General features: G+C 38.6%; 1 protein-coding gene across 1 annotated transcript in view; it reads left to right on the forward strand.

Annotated features, from left to right (window-relative positions):
• Positions 1 to 13590, forward strand: part of KRT222 (keratin 222) — a 641329-nt gene extending 627739 nt beyond the window's left edge. The window contains exon 7 of the mRNA XM_044055000.1: positions 13276 to 13590. Within this exon, the coding sequence (XP_043910935.1) occupies positions 13276 to 13489 (214 nt within the window). The 3' untranslated portion in view covers positions 13490 to 13590. The remainder of the gene's footprint in view (positions 1 to 13275) is intronic.
• Positions 13591 to 25221: the final 11631 nt, after the last annotated feature.

A 25221-nucleotide genomic window follows, 5' to 3' on the forward strand; every position in this document is an offset into this window, starting at 1 on the left:
TCAAGAATATAAATGGCAATGCTCAGATCTGCACTGAGCTACAACAGAATGGCATTAAATATATTGATCCCAAGGATATTGCCAATATCCTCGCAGATCAATTCAGTGCCAACTTCACCCCCCTCTCACCCCCTAAATGGCCCATCTCAATACCAAAAGATTGCCAAATTCTGGTAATAACGGCCACAAAGGTAAAAAATGCACTATCCAAAGCTAAGAATACAGCATCCATGGGGCCAGATGATATCCCGGGCTCTGTACTACATGAGCTACAAAATGAACTGGCACCTCACCTAAGTATCATGTTTAATCATACCCTCACCTCAGGCTTCATGCCCACTGAGTGGCGCACAGCTACAGTTATCACACTCCACAAGGGGGGATCCACCTTGGATCCCGGGAACTACCGCCCCATCAGTCTGACGAGCTTGATCTGCAAGACCATGGAACGTATTATCATGGAACTTATAAACAAAGTCATTGGCAACCTTAAAACACTAGACCCCACCCAGTTTGGGTTGGTGAAGGGCCGATCTTGTCTCCTGAACCTGACTGACTTCTTTGAATCAGTATCCAGAGCCGTGGACGAGGGTAAGGCAGTCCACACAGCCTATCTGGACCTCACCAAGGCTTTTTACACCATCCCCCACTCTGGAATCATAGATAAACTTACTAAGCTGGGCAATAATCCCGACGTCACTCAATGGGTTGTCAACTGGCTTACTGACAGAACCCACACTGTAAAAGTAGCTGACTCCAAATCCAGCTCCAGACAAGTGACAAGTGGAGTACCTCAGGGTTCAGTCCTGGGACCTCTCTTGTTTGGCATCTACTTCTTTGAAGTACAGGCCAACACTAAGGGATTCTGGCTAACAAAGTTCGCAGATGACTGCAAACTGGGAGCCATTATTGAATCCCCAAATGATGTTGATACTCTACAAAAGGGCCTTACAGAAACAGATACTTGGTGCCAGAGCCATGGGCTCAAGCTCAATGCCAAGAAATGCATAGTTATCCCCTTTGAGAAAAAACATGTACCCATGAATTACCACATAGGTGGCAGTACACTAAACACTGAAAGTGTGATAAGAGACTTAGGGACACAGGTGGACAGTGGTCTCACCTTCAATAACCACATTGCCACAACAGTCAGGAAATCCTTCTATGTGGCACACCTCATCACTAAGGGCTTTTCATCCAGAAAAAAGGAGGTCATTGTCCCACTGTACTCATCCCTCATTAGACCCATTATGGAATACAACACCCCATTTGGTATGTACCTCTCAGGACATCTGCAACAACTGGAAAGGCCGCAGAAATACATCACTTAAAGAATCACAGGCCTAAAGCAGATGCCCTATGCTGACCGCCTTAAAAAACTCCAGCTATACTCTGTCACATATCGTCTACTCTGAGACAATCTCTGCTTAACATACAAGGCCATGTCAAACTCAGAGCTGTTGGACATGCTACACTTAAAGAAATCCCAATCCCTCAGAGCCACATGCTCCAGGGATCTAAACCTAGTCATCACAATAAACAAAACATGCTGGAGGGATAGGTTCCTGACCCAGAGACTCCCCAGACTCTGGAATAGACTGACCGTACATGTCAAGCAGAGCACCTCTTTGGCCCTCTTCAAAAGGAACCTTGATGACTGGATGGGAGAAAGGAAATTCACCCCGGGGATCATGTCAGTTGCCCTGCTAGACAGGGGTCCAGGGAAGTAAATAGTGTGGGAAGAAATAGCCAGGGAATTGTTATGGCTAGGCTTGTATAGGTCCTAGGGCCGATAGCCTAGTACCAACCTATGAACCTATAAGTGGTCACCACAGCAGATCATCTGGTTCATAGGTTCATAGGTAGGTACTAGGCTATCTGCCCAAGGGCATTTATAAGCCTAGCCAGAGTGTCGCCCCCATTGATTAATTAACAGAGCCTCTGTCAAGCAGAGCCAATGAAGTGATCCCAGGGGTGTACTTTCTGTTACCCATCCACTCATCAAGGCTTCTCTTGAAGAGTGTTAGTGAGGGGCTCTGCCTAATGTAGTTAGGAATTTTGTTCCAAAGCATGGGGAGTCTCTGTGACAGGAATCTATCCTTCCAGCATGTTCTATTTATTGTTGTGGTGAGGTTTAGCTCACTAGAGCGCATGCCTCGCAGTGACTTGGATTTCTTTAGGTGGAGCATGTCCATCAATTCTGAGCTGGACATGGCTTTGTAAGTCAGGCAGAGAGCACCTCTGAGTAAGCGATATGCCACTGAGTAAAGCCGGAGTTTTTTCAGTCGGGCTGCATAGGACATATGTTTGAGGCCAGTAATCCTCTTGGTGAGGTGCTTTTGTGGTCTTTCAAGCTGTTGGAAGTGTCTTGTGAGGTACATCCCAAATGGGGCATTGTACTCTATGATGGGTCTGATGAATGACGAGTAGAGGGGCACTATAACCTCTTTATTTCTAGATGCAAACCCCTTAGTAATTAGATGGGCCACATAGAAGGATTTCCTAACTACTTTGGCAATATGATTGTCAAAGGAGAGATTACTATCTACCTGGGTCCCCAGATCTCTTATTACTTCTTCTGTATTAAGGGGGCTGCCGCCTCTGTGGTAATTCATGGGTGTTTTGTTTTTCCCAAACAGGATGACTATGCATTTTTTGGCATTTAGCTTGAGGCCATGACTTTGACACCAGGTGTCTGTCTCAGTAAGGCCTTTTTGGAGGATGTCTGTGTCAGCTGGAGAGTCAATTATGGCTCCCAGTTTGCAGTCATTGGCGAACTTGGTTAGCCATAGTCCTCCTGTGTTTACCCGTACTTCTGAGAAATATATGCTGAACAGTAGGGGTCCCAGAACTTGAGCCTTGCGGGACACCACTTGTGACTGGTTTTGAGTCAGACCTGGAGCCCGCTATTCTTATTGTGTGAGTTCTGTCTGTAAGCCAGTTGACAACCCATCTTGTGACGTAGGGGTTTGTGTTCAGGCTGGTGAGTTTTTCTATAATACCCGAGTGAGGAATGGTGTCGAACGCCTTGGCGAGATCAAGGTAGGCTGTGTGAACCACCTTTCTGTCATCTATGGCCTTGGTAACTGTCACGAAGAAGTCAACCAGGTTTAGTAGGCATGATCTGCCCTTAACAAAGCTGAACTGGGTCAGTTCAAGTGTTTGGAGGTTCCCAATGTCTTGTTAATGAGTTCCATGATGATGCGCTCCATAGCCTTACAGACCAGGCTAGTCAGGCTTATGGGGCGATAGTTACCAGGGTCAGTTGTGGCTCCTCCTTTGTGGAGTGGAATAACCATTGCTGTGTGCCATTCTATGGGCATGTAGCCTGTGGAGAGGCTGAGGTTGAACAGCGTGTTTAGGTGGGGGGTTAGTTCATTCTGTAGTTCGTGCAAGACGCAGCCTGGGACATGATCTGGCCCCGCTGATACTGTGTTTTTGGCTTTTGAAAGGGCTGTTTTCACCTGTGCTTCTGTGATTTCCAGGACACTACACTTTTCCGGTATTGTTGTGGGCCCTTTTGAAGGTGAGAGGGAGGTGAAGTTTGCACTGAATCTATCTGCCAGTATGTTGGCAATATCAGTAGGTTCAGTATATTTTGTGCTATTTTTCACTATTTCAGAGCATATCTGTGAGTTGCCACTTAGATTTTTGACATAGGTAAAGAAGGCTTTGTGGTTATCTTTTGAGTCCTTGGCTATTTTTCTTTCGAAGTTAGCCTTGGATGATTTTATGAGGGACCTTAGTTTCTTACTGACACTGATCAGGGATGTCTTTCCTTCTTGGGATTTGCTTTTTTTCCTGAACTAGTTTCCTCCTTTTGTTGTATAACCTGTTTATGGCAGGGGTCCACCAGACTGGTTTCCTTCTCTTAGGGGAGTGAGTCTTGGTTTTGCTAGGGATGGCATGATCCATGCATCCTTGTAGGTGCTCACAGAGTGCAGTTGTAAAGGATTCTGCATCTTGGGCAGTGTTATCCTTTAGCATGGGGGCTGTGAAACTTACCACCTCTGACTTAAGTAAGGTGAAGTTTGCTTTAGAAAAGTTTTTCACTGTGGTTTCCTTGGTTGGGGGTGGTGGTGGGGTGTGGACATCCAGGGTGATTAGTTTATGGTCTGATCTAACCAGTGATGGGTTGACCTCTGGTATGGAGCACCTGTCGCCCATGTTGGTGATGACCAGGTCCAATATGTTGTGGCCTCTGGTAGGGGAGTTTACCAGCTGATCCAGGGCATTTGAGTTGATAAATTCCAGGAAGCGCTGAGCCTGGGAGTTTGTACTCAAGTAGTTTTCCCAGTTAATGGTAGGGTAATTGAAATCTCCCAAGATCAGGGTGTTTGGTAGGGCCTTCATGTTTTCCAGTGTCTCCAGAAAGGCGGAGTGGTGGTCCTGGGTCATGGAGGGTGATCTGTAGCAGGCCACAATTTGCATTGCAGATTTGCCCGATGTTAGTTGCACATGGATGATCTCAGAGGTATCATGCTGCGCCACTAACCTGGAGGTTAGTTGTCCTCCGCATCCTGCTCTGTCACACCAGTCACCTGCATGTCTTCTCTCACCACATCCATAAACCTTATCTTAAGCCTTCCCCTTTTCCTCTTACCTGTTAGTTCCATCCTTAGCATCCTTTTCCCAATGTACCCAGCATCCCTCCTCAGCACATGTCAAAACCAACACAATCTCACCTCTCTGGCTTTGTCTCCAAACCATCCAACCTGAGATGCCCCTCTAATATACCGATTCCTAATCCTGTCCATCCTCATCACACCCAAATCTTAACATCTTTAACTCTGCCACCTCCAGCTGTGACTCCTGCCTTTTTGTCAGTGCCACCATCTCCATCCCATATAACATAGCTAGTCTCACTATCCTCTTGTAGACCTTCCCTTTTACTCTTACTGGTATCTGTCTGTCACAAATCACTCCTGACACTCTTTTCCACCCACTCCAGCCTGCCTGTACTCTCTTCTTCACCTCTCTTCCACAGTCACCATTACGCTGAACTGCATTTAAACTCATCCACCTTCACCAACTCTATTCCCTACATCCTCACCATTCCTCTATCCTCCCTCTCATTTACACACATATATTCTATCTTTGTCCTGCTGACCTTCATTCCTCTCCTCAGTAGAGCATATCTCCACCTCTCCAGGGTCTCCTCAACCTGTTCCCTATTCTCACTATAGATCACAATGTCATCCAGAAACAATACTCCTGTTTGATCTTGTCTGTCCATCACTATTGCAGATAAGAAATGGGCTGAGAGCTGAACCTTGATGTAATCCCACCTCCACCTTAAACACACCTGTAACTCCTATCGCAGACCTCCCTACTGTCTCACTACCCTCGTACACATCCTGTACCACTCTTACATACATCTCTGCCACTCCCAACTTCCTCATACAGTACCAGAAATCCTCTAAAGGACCCTGCCATATGCTTTCTCTAAGTCCACAAAGACACAATGCAACTCCTTCTGACCTTCTCTATACTTCTCCATCAACACTATCAGAGCAATCATTGCATCTGTAGTGCTCTTTCCCAGCATGAAACCATACTGCTGCTCACTAATCATCACCTCCCTTTTTAACATAGCTTCCACTACTCTATCCCATAACTTCATGCTGTGACTGATCAGTTTAATCACTCTGTAGTTACTTCAGCTCTACAGATCACCCTTATTCTTAAAGACTGGTACCAAGACACTTCTTCTGCACTCCTCAGGCATCCTCCTTTCCAAGATTTCATTAAACAATCTGGTTAGAAGTTTCACTGCCATCTCTTCTAAACACCTCCATGCTTCTACAGGTATGTCATCTGGACCAACAGCCTTTCCATTCTTCATCCTCTTCATAGATGTCTTTACTTCCTCCTTGCTAATCCATTGCACTTCCTGATTCACTATCCCCACATCATCCAACTGTCTTTCTCTCTCATCCTCTTCATTCATCAGCCCCTCAAAGTACTCTTTCCATCTACGCAACACACTCTCCTCATTTGTGAGTACATTCTCCTCATTATCCTTTATCATCTTTACCTGCTGCACATCTTTCCCAGCTCTGTCCCTCTGTCTAGCCAATTGGTACAGGTCCTTTTCTCCCTCCTTAGTGCCCAACCTTTCATACAACTCTTCATATGCCTTATCCTTAGCCTTCGCCACCTCTCTCTTTGCCATGCACCTCATCTCCTTATACTCATGTCTACCTTCTTCATCTCTCTGACAATCCCACTTGTTCTTTGCCAAACTCTTTCTCTATTTTTGCCCATAACAGTATTTATATAAAACATTTCATGATATAAATTGTGTTATATAGTAAAGCATTTTCAGTGATTGTTGCATCTTGTGAAAGATGACAAGAAACAACTTTATAAATGATCAACCTGCCAAACATTAATGGGTGCATGTAACACAAAAGCTGACATTTTTGAAAAAGCTGATATATATAATAGGTGGCTATAATAACTTCTTATCATAATAACTACAATATTATTTTCAAACATGAATGTATCACAGGTACAGACAACAAGGTAAAATAGTGCAAATAGCAATGCTACAGGTGACACATTTGGAAAGAAGTGAGCATGTCAGTTTGATAAAGAAGGACTCGCAGGATGACTATTCTACAGAATATCATAGACAAAGGAACAGATGAATTGCTAGAAGAGTTCCAATAGTGATAGAAGAGGGAAAAAGATAATAATTGTAGATTTGTGATACTAAGGGGCTGCTGGCAAGTGAGGAGGATTATGCTAGCTTGTATTTATATTCCACCTAAAACTGCTATAATGGAGCTTACGAACATTTGGGAAAAAAAACTTAGGGAGCCTCTTAAAAGAAAAATAGCCAGAGATCCTGTAGAGGGATTAAATATATTTCAGAAATTTTATGAAAATATATATAAAGCAGAGAAATGTGAAAATGAAGAAAGAGCACAAATGGAAATATTTATTGAAGATATAAGTATGCCAAGGATAGATGTAGTTGAAGGTCAACAATTTACAGTTACGATAGGAGGAGCTGAGCTAAAAACAGTGACATATAATCAATCCGCAGGAAAGTCTCCAGTACTCCTATGGATATTTGGCAGCTAGGAGGGTAGAAAGTGATAAAGTTCTGGAAGGTTTTGTTTAACACTACAGAAACAGAAAGTTAACCCCAAGGATCACTTCAGTGGCTCTGCTGGTCAGAGGCACAGGGAACTAATCTAAGGGGGCGGCGAAAGCCAACACATTCTGTCTAGGCTTATAAATGCTTTTGGGCAGGTAGCCTAGTACCTACCTATGAACCTATGAACTATTTTAAAAGGAGGGGAAGCACTGACATTTTGGAAGAAAGCTGAGGTGGCTGTAATACCTAAAGGTAGTAAAGATCCGTCAGACCCAGCTTCATATCAGCAGATTTCAATTTCAAACCATGATTATAAGGTGTTTATCACCATAATAGCAAAATAATGGCAAAGGTGTTGCCAAAATTGATAGATATGAATCAGTGTGTTTTTTTAATGGATGGCAGGCAAACATTTGACAATATTAATAAAACAATAATGATCCAGGGTGAAGCAGAATGTAAGAAAATATTGCTGTTGTTGGTAGCTCTAGATGCTGAGAAAGCATTCAACAGAGTAAAATGGGATTTTATAGAAGCATTTGTATTCCCTGATACAATAATAAGGTCAGTTGGGTGGATATATGGAAGATCGGAGGCAAACATTTAAGTGGGGGTTTACTTTCTGATAAATTGTGTCTGAACAGAGAAACAAGGCAGGGGTGTCCTCTTTCCCCTTTGTTATTTGTGTTATATTTAAAGCCATTGACAAAGAAAATAGGGGACTCAGAAATTCAAGTATATAATTACTATGGTAATCAAGAAAAGTTGGCTTGATTTGCGGACAATATTACTCTGTATCTGATAAAACCAGAAAAGGACATCTCGGTGTAGTGGAGGTAGTTTCAACTATTTTCAGGATATAAAATTAATGAAAACAAAACAAAAAGGCTGTAACTGTTAACTATGTGCCCATACATGAATCAGGGTCAAGTGGGATAAGTTGATCCTTCCAAAAGTAATTTAATCGTAGTTTGACTTAGAAATGGGGTCCATTCCCTTCATGGTATGAGAAACCCAAATGACTTGGAGAAATTAAAAAAAATGATTTGGGAATTAATGAAAGATCAACAATAAAATATGAACAAATGTGACTGAAACTTAGTAAGGAATATTTTAAAAGACTTAAATTAATTCAGAAACAGCATTGACATCTAAGAAGAAACTTCAACCTATAAATCAATTTGCTCTTCCTGTCCTAACTTACAGTTCTGGAGTGATTAACTGGCCCCAAAAGATGTTGGAGAGATTAGATAGGAAAACAAGAAGGATGCTTCATGCTCCTCAAATGACAAAAAAAAAAAAATCAGAGAATACCAAGATTATATATTCCCTGTTTCGAAGGAGGTATGGGCCTCCTTGAAATTGATTATATGTATAGATCTCCAATCATGGGATTGCACACATGTCTGCTGACCTCACAAGATGCAAATGTAGTGAAAGTTTTGAAACATGAGCAGAATAAATCTAAGATGACTTCCCTGCTTGGTCTAGCAGAGGCATACTGGCGTCAAGCGGGAATGGAAATCAAACCAGAAGTATATAAAAATCAGGCAGCAACTGAATGTGCCAAAAAAACAAAAGAAAGAATATAAGGTAAAGGATCAGATGAGAAGGCAAGAAATGTGGAAAATGTATAAATATAGTTGCAAGAGTAGAAAACTCCTGGAAGAACCGCATGTTGATCAGGATCGAACACAGGAATGGTTAAGAAGAGGCAAATTCATACCAAAAGATAAAAGGTTAATATTTGCGGCCCAGGATAATGGACCACGTACACATTGGTTTACAAAGTCCATTGAGCATGTGGGACAAACAGATAAATGTAGGTATTGTGAAAAAGAATTGGAAAGAGTTGACACCTTGTTGCTGGTTGCGACATACTAATGAAAGAAGGACTGTATACTGAAAGGCATAATAATGTGACAAGACTGTTGCACTGGGGATTGTACAAACATTATTCTACTGAAGTGGCTGAAAAACACTGAAAACATGACTCAAAACATCATAGAAAATGATGAGGTCTTCATCACATGGGATCACCTATTACCAACAGTTCAAAAGATAATGCAAGAAAACCAGAAACAGAGGTCCATGAAAAGAAGAAAAAAAGTAGCACTGATCATTGAAATCACTACACCCAATGACTACAACGTCTTGCATACAGAGAGACACAAAGTCATAAACTATCAGGATTTGAAGGCAGAAACAAGAGCAATGTGGAAGAAAGATACCCAGATAGTTCCAATAGTAGTAGGAGCAATGGGTCTTATAAAAATAATCTACAATCCTATTTAGATATGTTATCAATACATGTAACTTCGTACAAATTATAGGTCATTACTGGGCACATTGTGGGTGCTGCAAAGAGCACTTCTGGCTGACATCAAAGACTGAAATAATAGTAATTTTATGAACTTTAATAATACTTTGACTTAGGAATGAGGTCCATTCCCATCATGGTATTAAAACCCCAAAAGACTCTGAGAAATTAAAAAAGAATATTATATTCATAAAATCGAAAGTATTCTAAGAGCTAAGCCAACATGAGAGAGGAGAAAGCAGATTTTGCTGATAGGGATGACTGCAATTAAGGTTACAGAGAATAGAAGATGTGGCTGGAATTTACTGAAGAAAAATAACAAAGAAACCTAGGTATTGGGAGCAAATAACTAAAGAGGGAAAGGTAATTGAGTGGGAAGACACCAGTAAGGCATTTGGACTGCAGGCTAGAGACTGCCTTCCTTATCAGGGATTGATAACATATTATAGACAAAGTGAAAGAGATAGGGGAATCCTACATAAAACACCTGCTCTGGTAGAGTTTTTAGTTGAATCTAGAACAGTATCTGCTGTTAAAAAAGGCATAATTAGTAGGGCATAAAAATATTGCATGATAAGTACAGGAATCAATCAGAGGGGGTTAGAAAAGATTGGGATGGCAGATTAGATAAACAATTCACAGGGAAACAATTAAAGACCATATGCATGGCTCCCAAATATGGAACAAAGTCTAGAACATTTAGGATTTTTGCTCGGAAGTATTTGCATATGTATTTTTATACCCCAAGCAGACTTCAAACAATTTTTCCTCAGGTAGATGACAAATGTTGGAAGTGTGAGGGAGAAGAAACAGGTAACTGGGAACGTATATTTTGAGAGTGTAATGAGTTGGCAGAATTAAAAAATTCCCTACAGTATACCCAGTCAGAAATATTGGATGAGCAAATGGGTTTAAGTGAGTGGGGATACAGGATCTGAGTGGCCTAGACATAGTAAGGCCTTGCTAAGTTTAATTCTGGTGGCTGCCAAAAAAAGTAATTAGTAGAAAATAGAAATCAAAATCTAAACCAACTATACTGAATATAGTAACAGAGATTAAAAAATGGAAGTGGGATGTTTAAAAAAGGGAAGGAGCAAATTACATAGAAAAAAATGGAAATTGTGGAAACAATACATGCAGAATAATGTTTCAAATTACATAGAAAAAATGGAAATTGCGGAAACAATACAGGCAGAATAATGTTTTACAGGAGGAATGGGGTTTAAAGGAAGACAGAAATTGATCAATGTATGTAATATTGGACTGATGAGCATATAAAAAAAATGTATGTGATGTATGTTTGCATCTGTGAATATCTTAATATGGTTTGCTTTCTTTTATATAAATTTATTTTTGCCCGTGTCTTAAGCAATATTTCAAAAAAGATGTTTAAAAAAAACAGCTGAGGGGGTTAATAGGCAAAGTTTATAAATACTGTTCTGGAAACAGTAACCATTTGTAATCTGGGGACCTGCTACAGTGAGCCCCAAAACATGGAGACTGAATGACCGAAAGAACAGCCTTACACATACTAAGTCCAAGATGCCATTTCAGGAAATATTCCCTTTGCTCTGAGATATGCCAGTCTCATAGTTGGTTTATATAAATTCAGAGGTGGGGGGTGCATGGGGGGACTTGCTAGATTTAAGGAGAGGAGCTGTCTTTTTTCTTACAGTTTCTGCACTGTCGGAGATGTACTAAACTAGAAATTGAAGACTGATACCACATACCCTGTGGCTGAACTGACTTGTTACCCTTTAAACAGGCAGTAAAACAGACCTTAGAAATAGCATTAGATAAAATTATATCCATAACCCCTGCAGCATTTGTAATTGGGTACTGGGGAAACCAAGATTTTTTCCAATAGGGTTACACATGTAGTAGACTTAATCACCCTAGTAGCAAAAGAATGTATAACCCTGAAATGGAAGCAAAAGACTACCATGTGAGTGATTTGAAAAAAAAAGTTGTGAATGAGTTGAGAGCTTTGGATTGAACAAGCTGTTTTTTTCCCTGTGTCCTGCAAGTGAACAAAGAAATGAACTACAATTGAAAAAGTCTTTGAGCACTCCTCTTTAAACTGAAATGGGACCCCTCCTTTATTGACTGAGGTTTTTAGTGTTCTTTTTTTCACAAAGAGATAACTCTACATATGTGATATGCAGAGTTTCCATTACCTGGGCAGTATATTGAAAACAATCTAGATATTCTCCCCTCCATTTTTTTTTATTTTTTTTTTTTTTTTTTTTAGTTAAACGAGATATTATTCTTGAAATGTTATTATGTTACTTAATGTTCAGTTTTTTGTTATACTAACTTAAATGTTCTGGATTAAGTAACCATGTTAAAGACTGAATAATTTGGAGACTCCCTAAAATGAAATGCATTGGATAATGGGCTTAAAACTGAATATACCCATTATAGTTGATTGTTTTGTATGTATTGGAAAATAAAGTTTGGGGTAAGAAAAGGCAGGGAAATATATTCCAGTGGCTGAGGCAGAGCAAACCTGGCTTTGTTTATATACTGTTGTAAGAAAAGCATCGTTTTATCTGTTCATCTTATAGAAAATGTTATGGCGACTTTTGTTGTTGTTGTCATACTTTTTGTTCTGTTGTTTGACAGAATTGCTGAATTTCAGACACATCCGCCACAGATAGCTTAGTAACTCAATGGTTTTCTCACTCCTTTAACATGAAGGCAAGTGAAAACAACTGTAGGACAACTGATAAGGTATAGCATGGGCAAATGTGATTCTGGAGTGTATAAAATGTGAAAAATGGCCCTGACTGTGACCCAGGTGACCATGGTTTAGAGCCACAGCCTGGAGAAGTCAGGGAGGGAGGTACTTGGGGAAGTGTTAAAGGGCATAGCCTGTTTTCATCTCCTAGAGGGATGGAAGGGGTTGCATGCACTTGAGGCTATGTTAGATTGGGTGATAAACTACAGCTATGCACTTTGGAGGGAGGGGCAAAGCTGCCTAGAGAGAGTACTCCTCATGGAAGTCTATTGCACATTCCTCCCTGGCACTTCCCAAGTTATAAAAAAAAGAGTAGGGCTTTGCAGCCAAAAAAAAAGGAAAAGAAAAACTCAAACCACCCCGGATGTTGTTCTTCTTTCGGCTTTTCCCGGTTAGGGGTCACCATAGCAGAACTCAGGTCCGCTAATGATTGACAGTAGATTTTTACAGTGCCGAGGTGCCAGCCTGACACCCAACCTTCAACGAAGGCATGCCCATTCACTTGTCTTTCGAACGCCACTCGACCACAGGGAGGACATGCCGAGTCCACACAGAAGGCGCTCCAGCCGAGAATTGAATGGGAGAACCTCTTGCTGTGAGGCAACAACCCTACTGCTGCACCACCCCTGATATCTGTTTAAATAATGGCTCCTCCTGGTTGATCAAATAGGATGATTGACTTGCAAGAATCTGATGAGTGATAGGCACTGGGGACAAAAAAAAGCACAAAAAAAGAAAGTACACTTGCACATTATTTTCAAATATTGTTTTCTTTGAGGATAAAGCCTCGGATAACTTAGCATTTATTTTCTTCAGGTGAAACAGAATAAAGCACTCAATAAAACAATTACATTTTGTATTTTGTCATTCTACACGCAGCATTATAAGTAATGTACTTTAGTCTAATGTAAATTAAAAATAAAAAGGTTGGTACATAATATTTAAAACAGCCTGAATGCGTTACACCTGAGAATCATTTTGTTCAGGTAATAGTTTCTATGGGTGAAAGAGATAAGTTTAATTAGCAAATCAGTAATGAAATGTTATACAAGTTGTTTTTATCTTTGAGCTTCAAGGCAGTAATATACAATATTTTTGCTTTTTAAGGGCAGAGAAAGTGGATGCAGTTATTAGAAAATGGGAAGACTCTTTCTTCAAAGACCACCCTCGCCTGCGGAAGAAAACGGTGTCTCTGCGTTTTGATCTTCATATGGCAGCATCAGATGAAAACTGTTCTCAGAAAAGCCAGGATGAGCCACCAAATATTGAAGTACGACTAGTGATGAAAAGATCTCAGAGTATTCCATCAATCAACCAATGAAAAGTCACCTGAAAGGGTATCTGCAGTAGGACTAACAGTGCACAATGTATATTCATTCCAACCAAGATCTGTTAAGTGTAGTTGTCTCAGTGGGAGATATCTGAATGACTTAGATAGAAATACCAAACTACATAGAAAAGCAGCTACTGTGAACTGTTGAAATGTCAGCTTTTACCATATAAGGGAGTACAAGTTTATTTAGTAAAAACAAGAGCATCACTTAACTGAAAGAGGTGTCATCAAAAATTGCATTTCAGAGAAAGACTGGAATCTTTCATTCCAGTTCCTAAATGCACTACATCTGCATCTGCCTACTGCTGCAAAGTTAAATATTAGATTACTTGAATGAATCAGGTGAGTTTTTAATGTGGGGCATCCCAGCTTAACTCTTTCTTTTGCATCTAACCTAATTTCATAAAATAATCCTGGCTTAGTGCCTTCAACTTTTTACATTAATGATTGTAGCAGGTTATTTGGTTAATAGTGTGTGACTATGTTTCTCATAGCATATATGCTATGAACATGTGTGGGTATATGTCACATCTGGCATTAATAATATCCATCATATTCCATCATGTTTATGTCATTATGTCAAGTTTTATATATATATATATATATATATATATATATATATATATATACACACACACACACACACACACACACACACACACACACACACACACACACACACACACACATATATAGATTTATCAATCTATCTATAAATCTATATATGCATAGCTTATGTCCACGTTACATTTCAACACATATATTGAGTACACCACAATGGCAGTTTGCTGCAAAAATGTGATCCAATGAGTTGTAACATATTACAGATAACCGCACTTTATTTTCATGCATTTTCAAATTGTCTCATTAATTTCATGACATATTTTCAGTAGAACCATTGTAGTAAGGTAAATGTATGTCACATGAGATGGCCTAATGCAACATAACTCGTGTTTTCATTATTCACTAAATGCTACAGGTACACCAGAAGTTTATGATTGTGAAGCTGTCAGCTAGATAACTCTCCACTGTCTCATGGTATAGGAATTGTATTCTAAGAGTCAGCCTGTGACAAGCTCAATTTATTCTGGTTTTATATTGTTCTATACAATAAAATGTGTGACTGAACAATAGTACACATCATAAACTAAGCCGCATATCAAACATCAGTAGATACAAAGAGTATGGCTCACTGATCTTGAAACTTGGATATATAAGCATACACGTGCTTGCAAATAAGTAATCACTTTACTGTTTCAGTAATATCAATAAATAGAACCTCGGGTAAGTGTCCTTGCATGACCATTAGAGTAAGCATGGTCACCGGTGTACATTGTTATGGTGCACTCACCATATAGTTATATGACAACATGCTTTAATGTATTCCTAGTTCCCTGGTAATTGTACATATCTGAGTTCTAACTCCTTTAAATGTGACAATCACTCATCTGATTTTTAAGCAGTATATATTACTCTCTGATTTCTGGGCTAAGTCATTACTAATAACATGTTGAGTGAATGATAATACGGCAAAATGGAGAGTCTTATCAGTCCTAAAAGTGGGAGTCCCAGAACTGAATTACTAAACCTTTTCTAAGTGTCAGAAATAATATCTTGGTCCAACTCCTATACCAAAGTACAGTGTGTTTTAAAGCCCACAAGCACCAAATGCTTCTGTTCATTGGTGGCCCAAGAGCTGTTTAACTGATTTGCTCGGTGTCACAAATTCTTGAAATAAAGGGATTCAAACTCAGGATTAAAAAAGAATCTCAGCAGCATATCATAGCTTTGACATGCTGTCCTAAACTGTTAAACCTGCTTCTCTGGTTAGTCTCTTTGTGTCACTAATCTCAGCTTGTAGTGACATAAAGTGAAGGTATAACTCTAGTAATCTTATAAAATGTTGCACTTTCATTATATAAGGCTTTATTGGAACACTTCATCATAAATACCTAGAGCAACCAACTAAGGACATGTGGTAACATCTAATAAACACATATCTGCACAAAAGGCCAATCAGGCTGTAAGTCATCTCACAAAACACCCTTCAGACCACAAGTATGCGGAGACAATAAAAACAACACAACACAACACAAGCTGCATAACATGGAAATAGGGAAGGAGGGAAGACTTCACTACCAGGGAGACATAAATGTATTCCGTCATCTACAATTATGGTGAATTCCTTACATAAGTGCTATAATCTATTATCTATTTATATCTCCCTGGTCATTTTTTATATCAAGGTAGAACAGTAAACAATGCATCAGGTGGAGACTCCGGCTAATATCCCTTGGACTACTGCAGTAGCAACACCTTGCTTTGGAAATGCAGTTTAGCTGATAATGCTGTGAGCACATTTACTGAAGACCACCAGTAAAATCTGCTACAGGCATCTCTCTGGGAAAAGAAAATCTGCTACAACTGCTGTTTCCCTGATGAGACCCTAAAGAGGCTCACCAACAGAGTCATAGCAGAATCAATATAACTGTCCAGCTTCAAATATTCTGTTTGCATGTTAAGAGTGACAGAAACAAAATGCTGATCTGACTTTCTAATATCTTTAGCCCTATGTATACACCAGTAGCTGCCACCTGGGATCTATAAGGTAAACAAATTCAGGGGATCCTGAGGATGTGGTAAAAAGAAGGAAGCTGAATCTTAGGAGTAATGGATAACAGACAAGGTTTCTCTTGTGTTTATAGAAAAAAAACATACTGAAGCCTATAATTCTGTCACTCTTATAGCAGAAAAAGGTTATGAAAAGAAAAGTTGTCTTCCAGGAAAAGGTCTTTGAAATGAACCAATAAAATAGGTTCAGAGGTGGCTAGTCATCCATTCTAATACAAAAAACTAAAGATTCCATGAGACAGAGAGAGAACCATTAAGATGAAAAACTCATTCAAGGAAAAGCTTAGCTGTCAGGCAAGATGCAGACTCATTCTATGGAAGACAAGATGGCAACACCAAACAAAACACCTTAAAGGAACCCCACTTTGAAAAGTGGGAAAATAATCAAACTCAGTGGGGACAGAAAACTACCCCAGGACTGACTCCAGTACTACTAATGGACAGAGGCAACTCCTAAAAGCTTTATCCCATGCATGGGTCTCTCAAATTATCTATGCTATGATCTTAATTATTCTCATTAGGGGTAATATATAATTATCGTCCATTGAATGGGTAAGGCCAATCTATAACCAAATGGGATAGTTTATTCTGAGCACAAAAAGGGAACTTGGCTAGGCTTAAAATGACCCGCAAGGACAGTTAGCCCAGTACTTACCCACAAAATTATGAACCTGTGAGAGTAACTTGAACAGAAATGAGACCATTGTCCTGATACTGAAGTGTAGTTATCTTCCATTTAAACAGGAAAGGTTTCCTGGTAGAAAACTTTAAGATCTCTTGCAGAACACAAAAACTTGATAAAAAAACACACTCTGTCAGGAATCAAAATCAGAGTCTATGCTGTATGATGAATGTGTTGGGATGGATGCAACACTCTTCTGGCCTACTACCACACAATACCCTCTCTGATGCAATTGCTGGGGTGCCGAGTCCTTCAGAGCTTTCGTGCCAACTGAGGAAGGCTAGAGCCAAGAAAGAGATCAATGCTAGGTAAATAAAAATCAAAGTCCTCACCCTGGCAACCAAAAATATACAATAATAATGGGGAAGAAGGGAGGCAGCAGGTACTGCAGTCATGATCATTTCAACATCTACTGCTATGGGCAGTTTACTTACACAACCCTACCATGTTCTTCATTTGATCACCACTGCAGTAGCCTTAGCTATATAGTTAGACTACCATAGCTTTTACTGACTGGGAGGAGGAAAGTTGAGGGTCCAGGAGCACCTGGAAAATGGTACTAGCAATGTCTATTCTAGATCTAGAAAAGGAATCTAATTTGTAGTGCTTTGTAAAAGTAAGTACAGAGGACAATGTTGCCGCTTCTTGAATACTTCTAGAATCCACCCCTTTCCAAAAGGCCACTGATGAAGCCAAGGCTCTGGCAGTGTTGGCCTTGATCCCACCTGGAATTGCCTTGTTATGATGAGTATAACAAAAGGAAATGGCATTTGGCAACCATTTGGAGATAGTCTGCTTTGACAAAGGTTGTTTTTTCTAATCTTCATAAGAAATGAACAGCTGATTGGAGTTCCTGAACAAATATCTGAGTTGTCTGTGGACGTTGGGAGTATGAAGAATCCTTTCTCCCTTATTTTAGACTCTGGAAAGAAGACAGGGAGATAGTTTGGATCAATGTAAACCTAGATACTAGTTTAGGCATAAAAGAAAGAATAGTTCTCATGTAAACCCTATCTTTGTGGAAAATTAGATAAGGTTGACCCACTATAAGAGCTTAGAGCTGAGACACGCGTCCTTCAGAAGTCAGAACAATCAATAAATTTGTTTTCCATGTTATGAACTTCAAAGCAGCCTGATGGGCTGGTTCAAGTGATGCAAGAGTTCATTTTCCAAAGCACAGTTGAGATCCCAATGCAGAGCCACCTGTTTTGAGGTAGCCTGATGTGCAACACCTCTTTCAAAAACATTTTAATGTGGGAATTCTATGAAAGTGGAGGATCCTTGGACAAGCATGTTGAAATTGCTGATAAATGTATCTAAATGGAGGAGTATAGAAGCCCAAATGATAATAACTCACACAAATATTGTAGAGTCAGGAAATGTCAGTTGCAAACAGGTCTTGGTTCTTGTTTTGTCATCAACAAGAAAATCTTTTCCAGTTATATAAGATTTCTTAGTGGCAGCTTTATTTGCCTCATTAATATCTGCTGCACATCATCAGAAAAAAAAATGTCTAAAAGGTATTAAAACTCCATCATCCAGTCAGTTAGCCAAAGTTATTTCAGGTTGCAGTGTATGAAACAATGAATGTCTGTGTAAATATGTCCAGTATATTAGGAAGCTTTTTATAATTGTCCTTGGCTATTTCCAAGAGAAGGGAGAACCATTGTTGCCTTTGCTAGAAAGGAGTCACCACAATGATCTTTGGAGAATCCTTTTGAATCTTCAACATGACCCAGGATATCATTGTAAAGGGTGGAAAAGCATACAAGAACATTCCTGTCCAAGGAAATGACAATTCATCTGTTTTCTTTCCTGCTTGCAAGGAGCCCCGTATCAGAATTTTGCTTGTAGTAATAAATCATAATATTTTTTCAAGAACAGCGGAATATTATGTTGTTACTGAAACAACTGGTTCATTCTGGAGATGGTTTCATCAGAAATATATATATTTTTTTGAGGAACTATCAGAAGATACACTCTCCTCAGAATCATAATCAACTACCTGAGAAGATAAAGCAGTAGTTTTCCCCCTTACATTCATTTTCCAGTCAAATATGGTGGGAATCATTGGAAAATGAATTTCATTCCTTCTAATTCTGGTGTTACAATGGTCAAGAGCCTGAACTAAGCCCTGAGCTCAGTCATGTTTACAGTAACAAAGACAAGGGAAGATAGAGGACTAACTTTCTGCTTCTTTTTGACAGGAATTTCTTTAGAAGCAGACTGTCTCCTGTCAGACAGATCATTCCTGATGACAGGAATCCTCATCCAGCTTGGCAGAGAAGCATTCCCTGCTCCTTCCTCAGACACCAACAAGAGTGGTTCTCCCATGCCCACTAAAGGTTTAAGTTTCTATTGTAAAATAGAATGTGGAAGCTTTTTTTTCTCTGAAATTTATCTGCCCAGCACTGGAGAACCATTAGCCAATCGTCTATCCTTGAATGACTGCAAGAGGAGCGTTCTTCAGCAGCAGGAAATATATAAAGTGCTTGGTGCTCAAACTGCTGATTTTATTCATTGCGTTTTGAGAGGATAATGGTTTGGATATGTGGAATGTACCCTTAAGCTCTTGAAGCTAGCCAGCTGCTATATCCTATGTAGGATATAACCCATATAGCTAAGGTTACTGCAGCAGTGATTAAATGATGAACATCCATTGTTGCTTGAGCCAAAACAGAGTCACTATAGCTATCTTTTCAGAGTCCTTCTGAATCTTTTAATTGACCCTTGATATCAGTAGAATTGGTGGAAAAGCATATAAGAACATTCCCATCTACGGCAAAGAAAAAGGCTTCTCTCTTCCAAGCCTGCTTGTAAGGAATCCTGGAGTAGACTTTCTTTAATTGTCTGTTGTATATGGAGGCTAACAGATTTATTTCAGGAGTTCCATACAGTTGGGCCAATTCCTGGAAGAACCTCAGTTTCAGTTTCCATTCATACATACAAACAAATATTTCAAGCTTGGGCATTACTGCTCTTCAAGCCTGCCAAATACCAAAACACTTGTTCCCATAATAAGTGTCCAGACTGTTCTTAAATATATCTAAACTAGTGATTGCTTTATTGTAATTTGGTAGTATATTCCATATATCTGCTGGTCTCTCAGAGAACAAATTACTACACTTCTCATTCTTATAGAATCTTCTTCTTATAGAATCTTCTACATAGACTATCTGATGATTCTCTACTACTTTTTGATAAACCCAAACATTCCTAGAGGTAGTTGTTTCTAAATGCCCTATATACCTGAATAAACTCTCATATTAAATATATATGAGTCACTATACAAGTTCACATATTTCAGTCTTTCATAATAACTTAAATTTTCACATCCATGGATGCCCTTGGTCCAATTTACTCATGCTTGTTTTCTTATAAGGTTTCCATATTGTTATTCCATACTCAAGTTTGGGTCTAATGTAACTAACAAACAATGACTTCATCGTGTCTCATTTCTTAGACTTTATCATTTTTTATACAAATTATAGTTCTATGACTATCATTAACCAATTACGTTATGTGATTAGAAAAACTCAAAGTGGATCTAGCCACATACTCAGGTCCCTAAATGAATCTACAGTTTCAATCACTGTGTGCTGTATTAAATATTCACCTTTCAATTTATGTCTCCCAAATCTCAAATGTTTAGTTTTTGATGTATTTATCAGCATATTACTCTCCTGTGCCCAGATAGTCAGTTTAGTCAAGTTCTTTTGCAGACACGCCCTATCTGTAAAACATATAATCAGTTAACCCAATTTCAAGTCATTTGAGTACAGACTGTAGAACACCTCAGTTGAAAAAGATAGACCTGAAAGATACAATCTAAACAAGTACTGGCCTAGGACAGAGCCCTGTGGGACACCCTAACTGTAACCTCAAATTTGTTCTGTCCAGTTGATGTATGGTACTTGTCATGTCCTGTCTATAAGCCATACAGCTATCCATCACATCAGGAGTGCATTGATACCTAATTATTCTAATTTATTGATCAGTGTTTTGTGTAATACCCTGATGCTGAAGTTAAATCTATATAAATTACATCACAGCATAATTTTACATTCATAGTTGTTACTATATTGTTATAGAACATCATGTTACATGTGATAGGAGATCTATTTTCAATGTGTACATGCTGATATATGGCTTCAAGTTCCAACCTTTCCAGTTCTGACAACATATCCAATTTTACCTTCTCCCTTACATGAGAGAAACCTTAAGGGTCTATATGACTCTGGGTTTGTTCTTTTCCCCTTTCCCTTAAAGACAGGCTTAATAAGTGCATGACTCCAGTTCTGAGGAATCTCCTCGTATTTATACAACCTAGTAAGTAATAGATATAATGGCACTGTAAGTTCTTGCTGAAGTGTTCTCAAATCATTATTACCAATTCTGTCTCCTCTCTGTGTTTTGTTTGGATCCAGTTTACATAGTTCTTTTTCAATATAATCTAATCTGATTTCAGTATCTGAGGTTACCTGGACATCACTAGTACAATTTATCACCCCCTTTATGGAGCCAAACTGCTGCATATAAGATTTTGTAAATATACCTATAATCTACTGTATCTGAGAATAAATTTTAAAATCTACTCACAGTTTATCAAGTTGTATGTCTTTACTCCTTCAAATCTTATGTATCTATAAAATGGTTTCCTGTTATGCTCAATATTTTTAGATAAATTTTCTTAATCTTGTCCCACACTATGTTTAATTTGTCTGTCCAACTTGTTGATTTCATTTTTCAAAGATGTAGTTCAGCATCTTTTCCATTTTCATATATTTTTTGTCTGTCACCTCAGTCAAGTATCTTGTTCTTATAGAAATATATCCTCTTGACGATGTGTGCCTAAGTCCTGATGTTAAACTTTTTTTTTTTAATTTTTGTATTCAAACAATTTTTCTTTCAAAACTTTCAACATTCCTTCTGCAGTTTTTCCACTGAACAAATCACTCCAATTAGTTTTACACAGTGACTGTTTTGCTTCCATATAATCTGTTATTAATCTTCTGTGTATTGGTTTATATTTAATTTGGACAGAGTTATCTGCAGTGCAGTGGTGCAGTGGTTAACACTGTCACCTCACAGCAAGAGGTTCTCCGGTTTGATTATCAGCTGGGGTGCCTTCTGTGTGGAGTTTGCATGTATTTCCATATATCTGCTGGTCTCTCAGAGAACAAATGACTACACTTCTCATTCTTATAGAATCTTCTTCTTATAGAATCTTCTACATAGACTATCTGATGATTCTCTACTACTTTTTGATAAACCCAAACATTCCTAGAGGTAGTTGTTTCTAAATGCCCTATGTACCTGAATAAACTCTCATATTAAATATATATGAGTCACTATACAAGTTCACATATTTCAGTCTTTCATAGTAACTTAAATTTTCACATCCATGGATGCCCTTGGTCCAATTTACTCATGTTTGTTTTCTTATAAGGTTTCCATATTGTTATTCCATATTCAAGTTTGGGTCTAATGTAACTAACAAACAATGACTTCATCGTGTCTCATTTCTTAGACTTTATCTTTTTTTATACAAATTATAGTTCTATGACTATCATTAACCAATTACGTTATGTGATTAGAAAAACTCAAAGTGGATCTAGCCACATACTCAGGTCCCTAAATGAATCTACAGTTTCAATCACTGTGTGCTGTATTAAATATTTACCTTTCAATTTATGTCTCCCAAATCTCAAATGCTTAGTTTTTGATGTATTTATCAGCATATTACTCTCCTGTGCCCAGATGGTCAGTTTAGTCAAGTTCTTTTGCAGACACGCCCTATCTGTAAAACATATAATCAGTTAACCCAATTTCAAGTCATTTGAGTACAGACTGTAGAACACCTCAGTTGAAAAAGATAGACCTGAAAGATACAATCTAAACAAGTACTGGCCTAGGACAGAGCCCTGTGGGACACCCTAACTGTAACCTCAAATTTGTTCTGTCCAGTTGATGTATGGTACTTGTCATGTCCTGTCTATAAGCCATACAGCTATCCATCACATCAGGAGTGCATTGATACCTAATTATTCTAATTTATTGATCAGTGTTTTGTGTAATACCCTGATGCTGAAGTTAAATCTATATAAATTACATCACAGCATAATTTTACATTCATAGTTGTTACTATATTGTTATAGAACATCATGTTACATGTGATAGTAGATCTATTTTCAATGTGTACATGCTGATATATGGCTTCAAGTTTCAACCTTTCCAGTTCTGACAACATATCCAATTTTACCTTCTCCCTTACATGAGAGAAACCTTAAGGGTCTATATGACTCTGGGTTTGTTCTTTTCCCCTTTCCCTTAAAGACAGGCTTAATAAGTGCATGACTCCAGTTCTGAGGAATCTCCTCATATTTATACAACCTAGTAAGTAATAGATATAATGGCACTGTAAGTTCTTGCTGAAGTGTTCTCAAATCATTATTACCAATTCTGTCTCCTCTCTGTGTTTTGTTTGGATCCAGTTTACATAGTTCTTTTTCAATATAATCTAATCTGATTTCAGTATCTGAGGTTACTTGGACGTCACTAGTACAATTTATCACCCCCTTTGTGGAGCCAAACTGCTGCATATAAGATTTTGTAAATATACCTATAGTCTACTGTATCTGAGAATAAATTTTAAAATCTACTCACAGTTTATCAAGTTGTATGTCTTTACTCCTTCAAATCTTATGTATCTATAAAATGGTTTCCTGTTATGCTCAATATTTTTAGATAAATTTTCTTAATCTTGTCCCACACTATGTTTAATTTGTCTGTCCAACTTGTTGATTTCATTTTTCAAAGATGTAGTTCAGCATCTTTTCCATTTTCATATATTTTTTGTCTGTCACCTCAGTCAGGTATCTTGTTCTTATAGAAATATATCCTCTTGACGATGTGTGCCTAAGTCCTGATGTTAAACTTTTTTTTTTAAATTTTTGTATTCAAACAATTTTTCTTTCAAAACTTTCAACATTCCTTCTGCAGTTTTTCCACTGAACAAATCACTCCAATTAGTTTTACACAGTGACTGTTTTGCTTCCATATAATCTGTTACTAATCTTCTGTGTATTGGTTTATATTTAATTTGGACAGAGTTATCTGCAGTGCAGTGGTGCAGTGGTTAACACTGTCACCTCACAGCAAGAGGTTCTCCGGTTTGATTATCAGCTGGGGTGCCTTCTGTGTGGAGTTTGCATGTTCTCCCTGTGTTCGCGTGGGTTTCCTCTGGGTACTCCAGTTTCCTCCCGCATTCTAAAAAGACATGCTTCTGGAGCATTTCTCCCCGGGCCTCCACTGAAAACAGGATCTGTGGAACCTAGTCGGACTTTCCCGGTCAACAAATGTTAAATAAATAAAAAAAATCTAGCAACAAATTAACCTTCATAAACCCATGATCACTGCACTTCAACAGTGGTAAAACCTGACATGAAGTAATAGCAATTTCTTTAGGAGCACAAACGTCTAGTATGTTCTGTTCTCTGTTAGGCTTTTTTACACTCTGAAGCAATTATTGTTCATGAACATACATTGTTAGTAATTTCCTTACTAATGCGGTTGAATCAATATTTTCCAGTCTGTTTCTGGTAAATTTAAGTCCCCAGCCACTATTATTCTTCCCTCCTATGTTTCATTCAAGGAATGTATGAATTCCTCTAGGTCATCAGCACTTGACTTTGGGTGGCCTATACACTCCAACAACTGTTACACGTTTCAGTGTTGGCTTTATTGTCACAGTTACATAATCAAATGGTGTTATCACTGAAAATGTAATAATCACAGGTCTCACAACTATCTTTAATCCCTGTCGTAATACCTCTAACTGATTTTTTGTTAGAATATCTGTTACAATAAAACATTTATACCCTGACAGCACTCGTTTCCAGTCATTGTTCTTTAACCATGTTTCACAAACAATAACAACATCAATAAACTTTATTATTAATGCCCCAAGCATTAACAACCATCACAGATGCATCAAATGTTGCTGTCTGTGAACTGTTAAATTTTCGACCTAGTAAAAATCCTCCCTTGTGTTTGTGAAATATTGTAAAATATCTGTGCAAAATTTATCTTCCCTGATCTTGACAAGTGCATATCATCCTGTCTGAGCACGGGTGCCCAAGATTAGGCTCAGATGCTCTACACATTTCCATTTTTTGAAAAGGGACAGTTTTTTCATGTAGGTATTTACCCAAAAAATCTTTTCATTCACTGTGACCTGACTCTCCTTTCTATATGTGATTTGTGAAAAATATGACCTAACACCTGTACAAGCTATGCTATCTAAGAGGGATGTAAGTTCCCTGCTAACAGTCACAGAGTCCCTGAGGATGAGATCATTTGTACTGACATGAATAAAAACAGATCTGTACTTCCTTAAACTAAGGCC

Source organism: Protopterus annectens, chromosome 13.part0 (assembly GCF_019279795.1).
Source record: "Protopterus annectens isolate FY-2018-M chromosome 13.part0, PAN1.0, whole genome shotgun sequence".
NCBI classification, from domain to species: Eukaryota; Metazoa; Chordata; order Ceratodontiformes; family Protopteridae; genus Protopterus; species Protopterus annectens.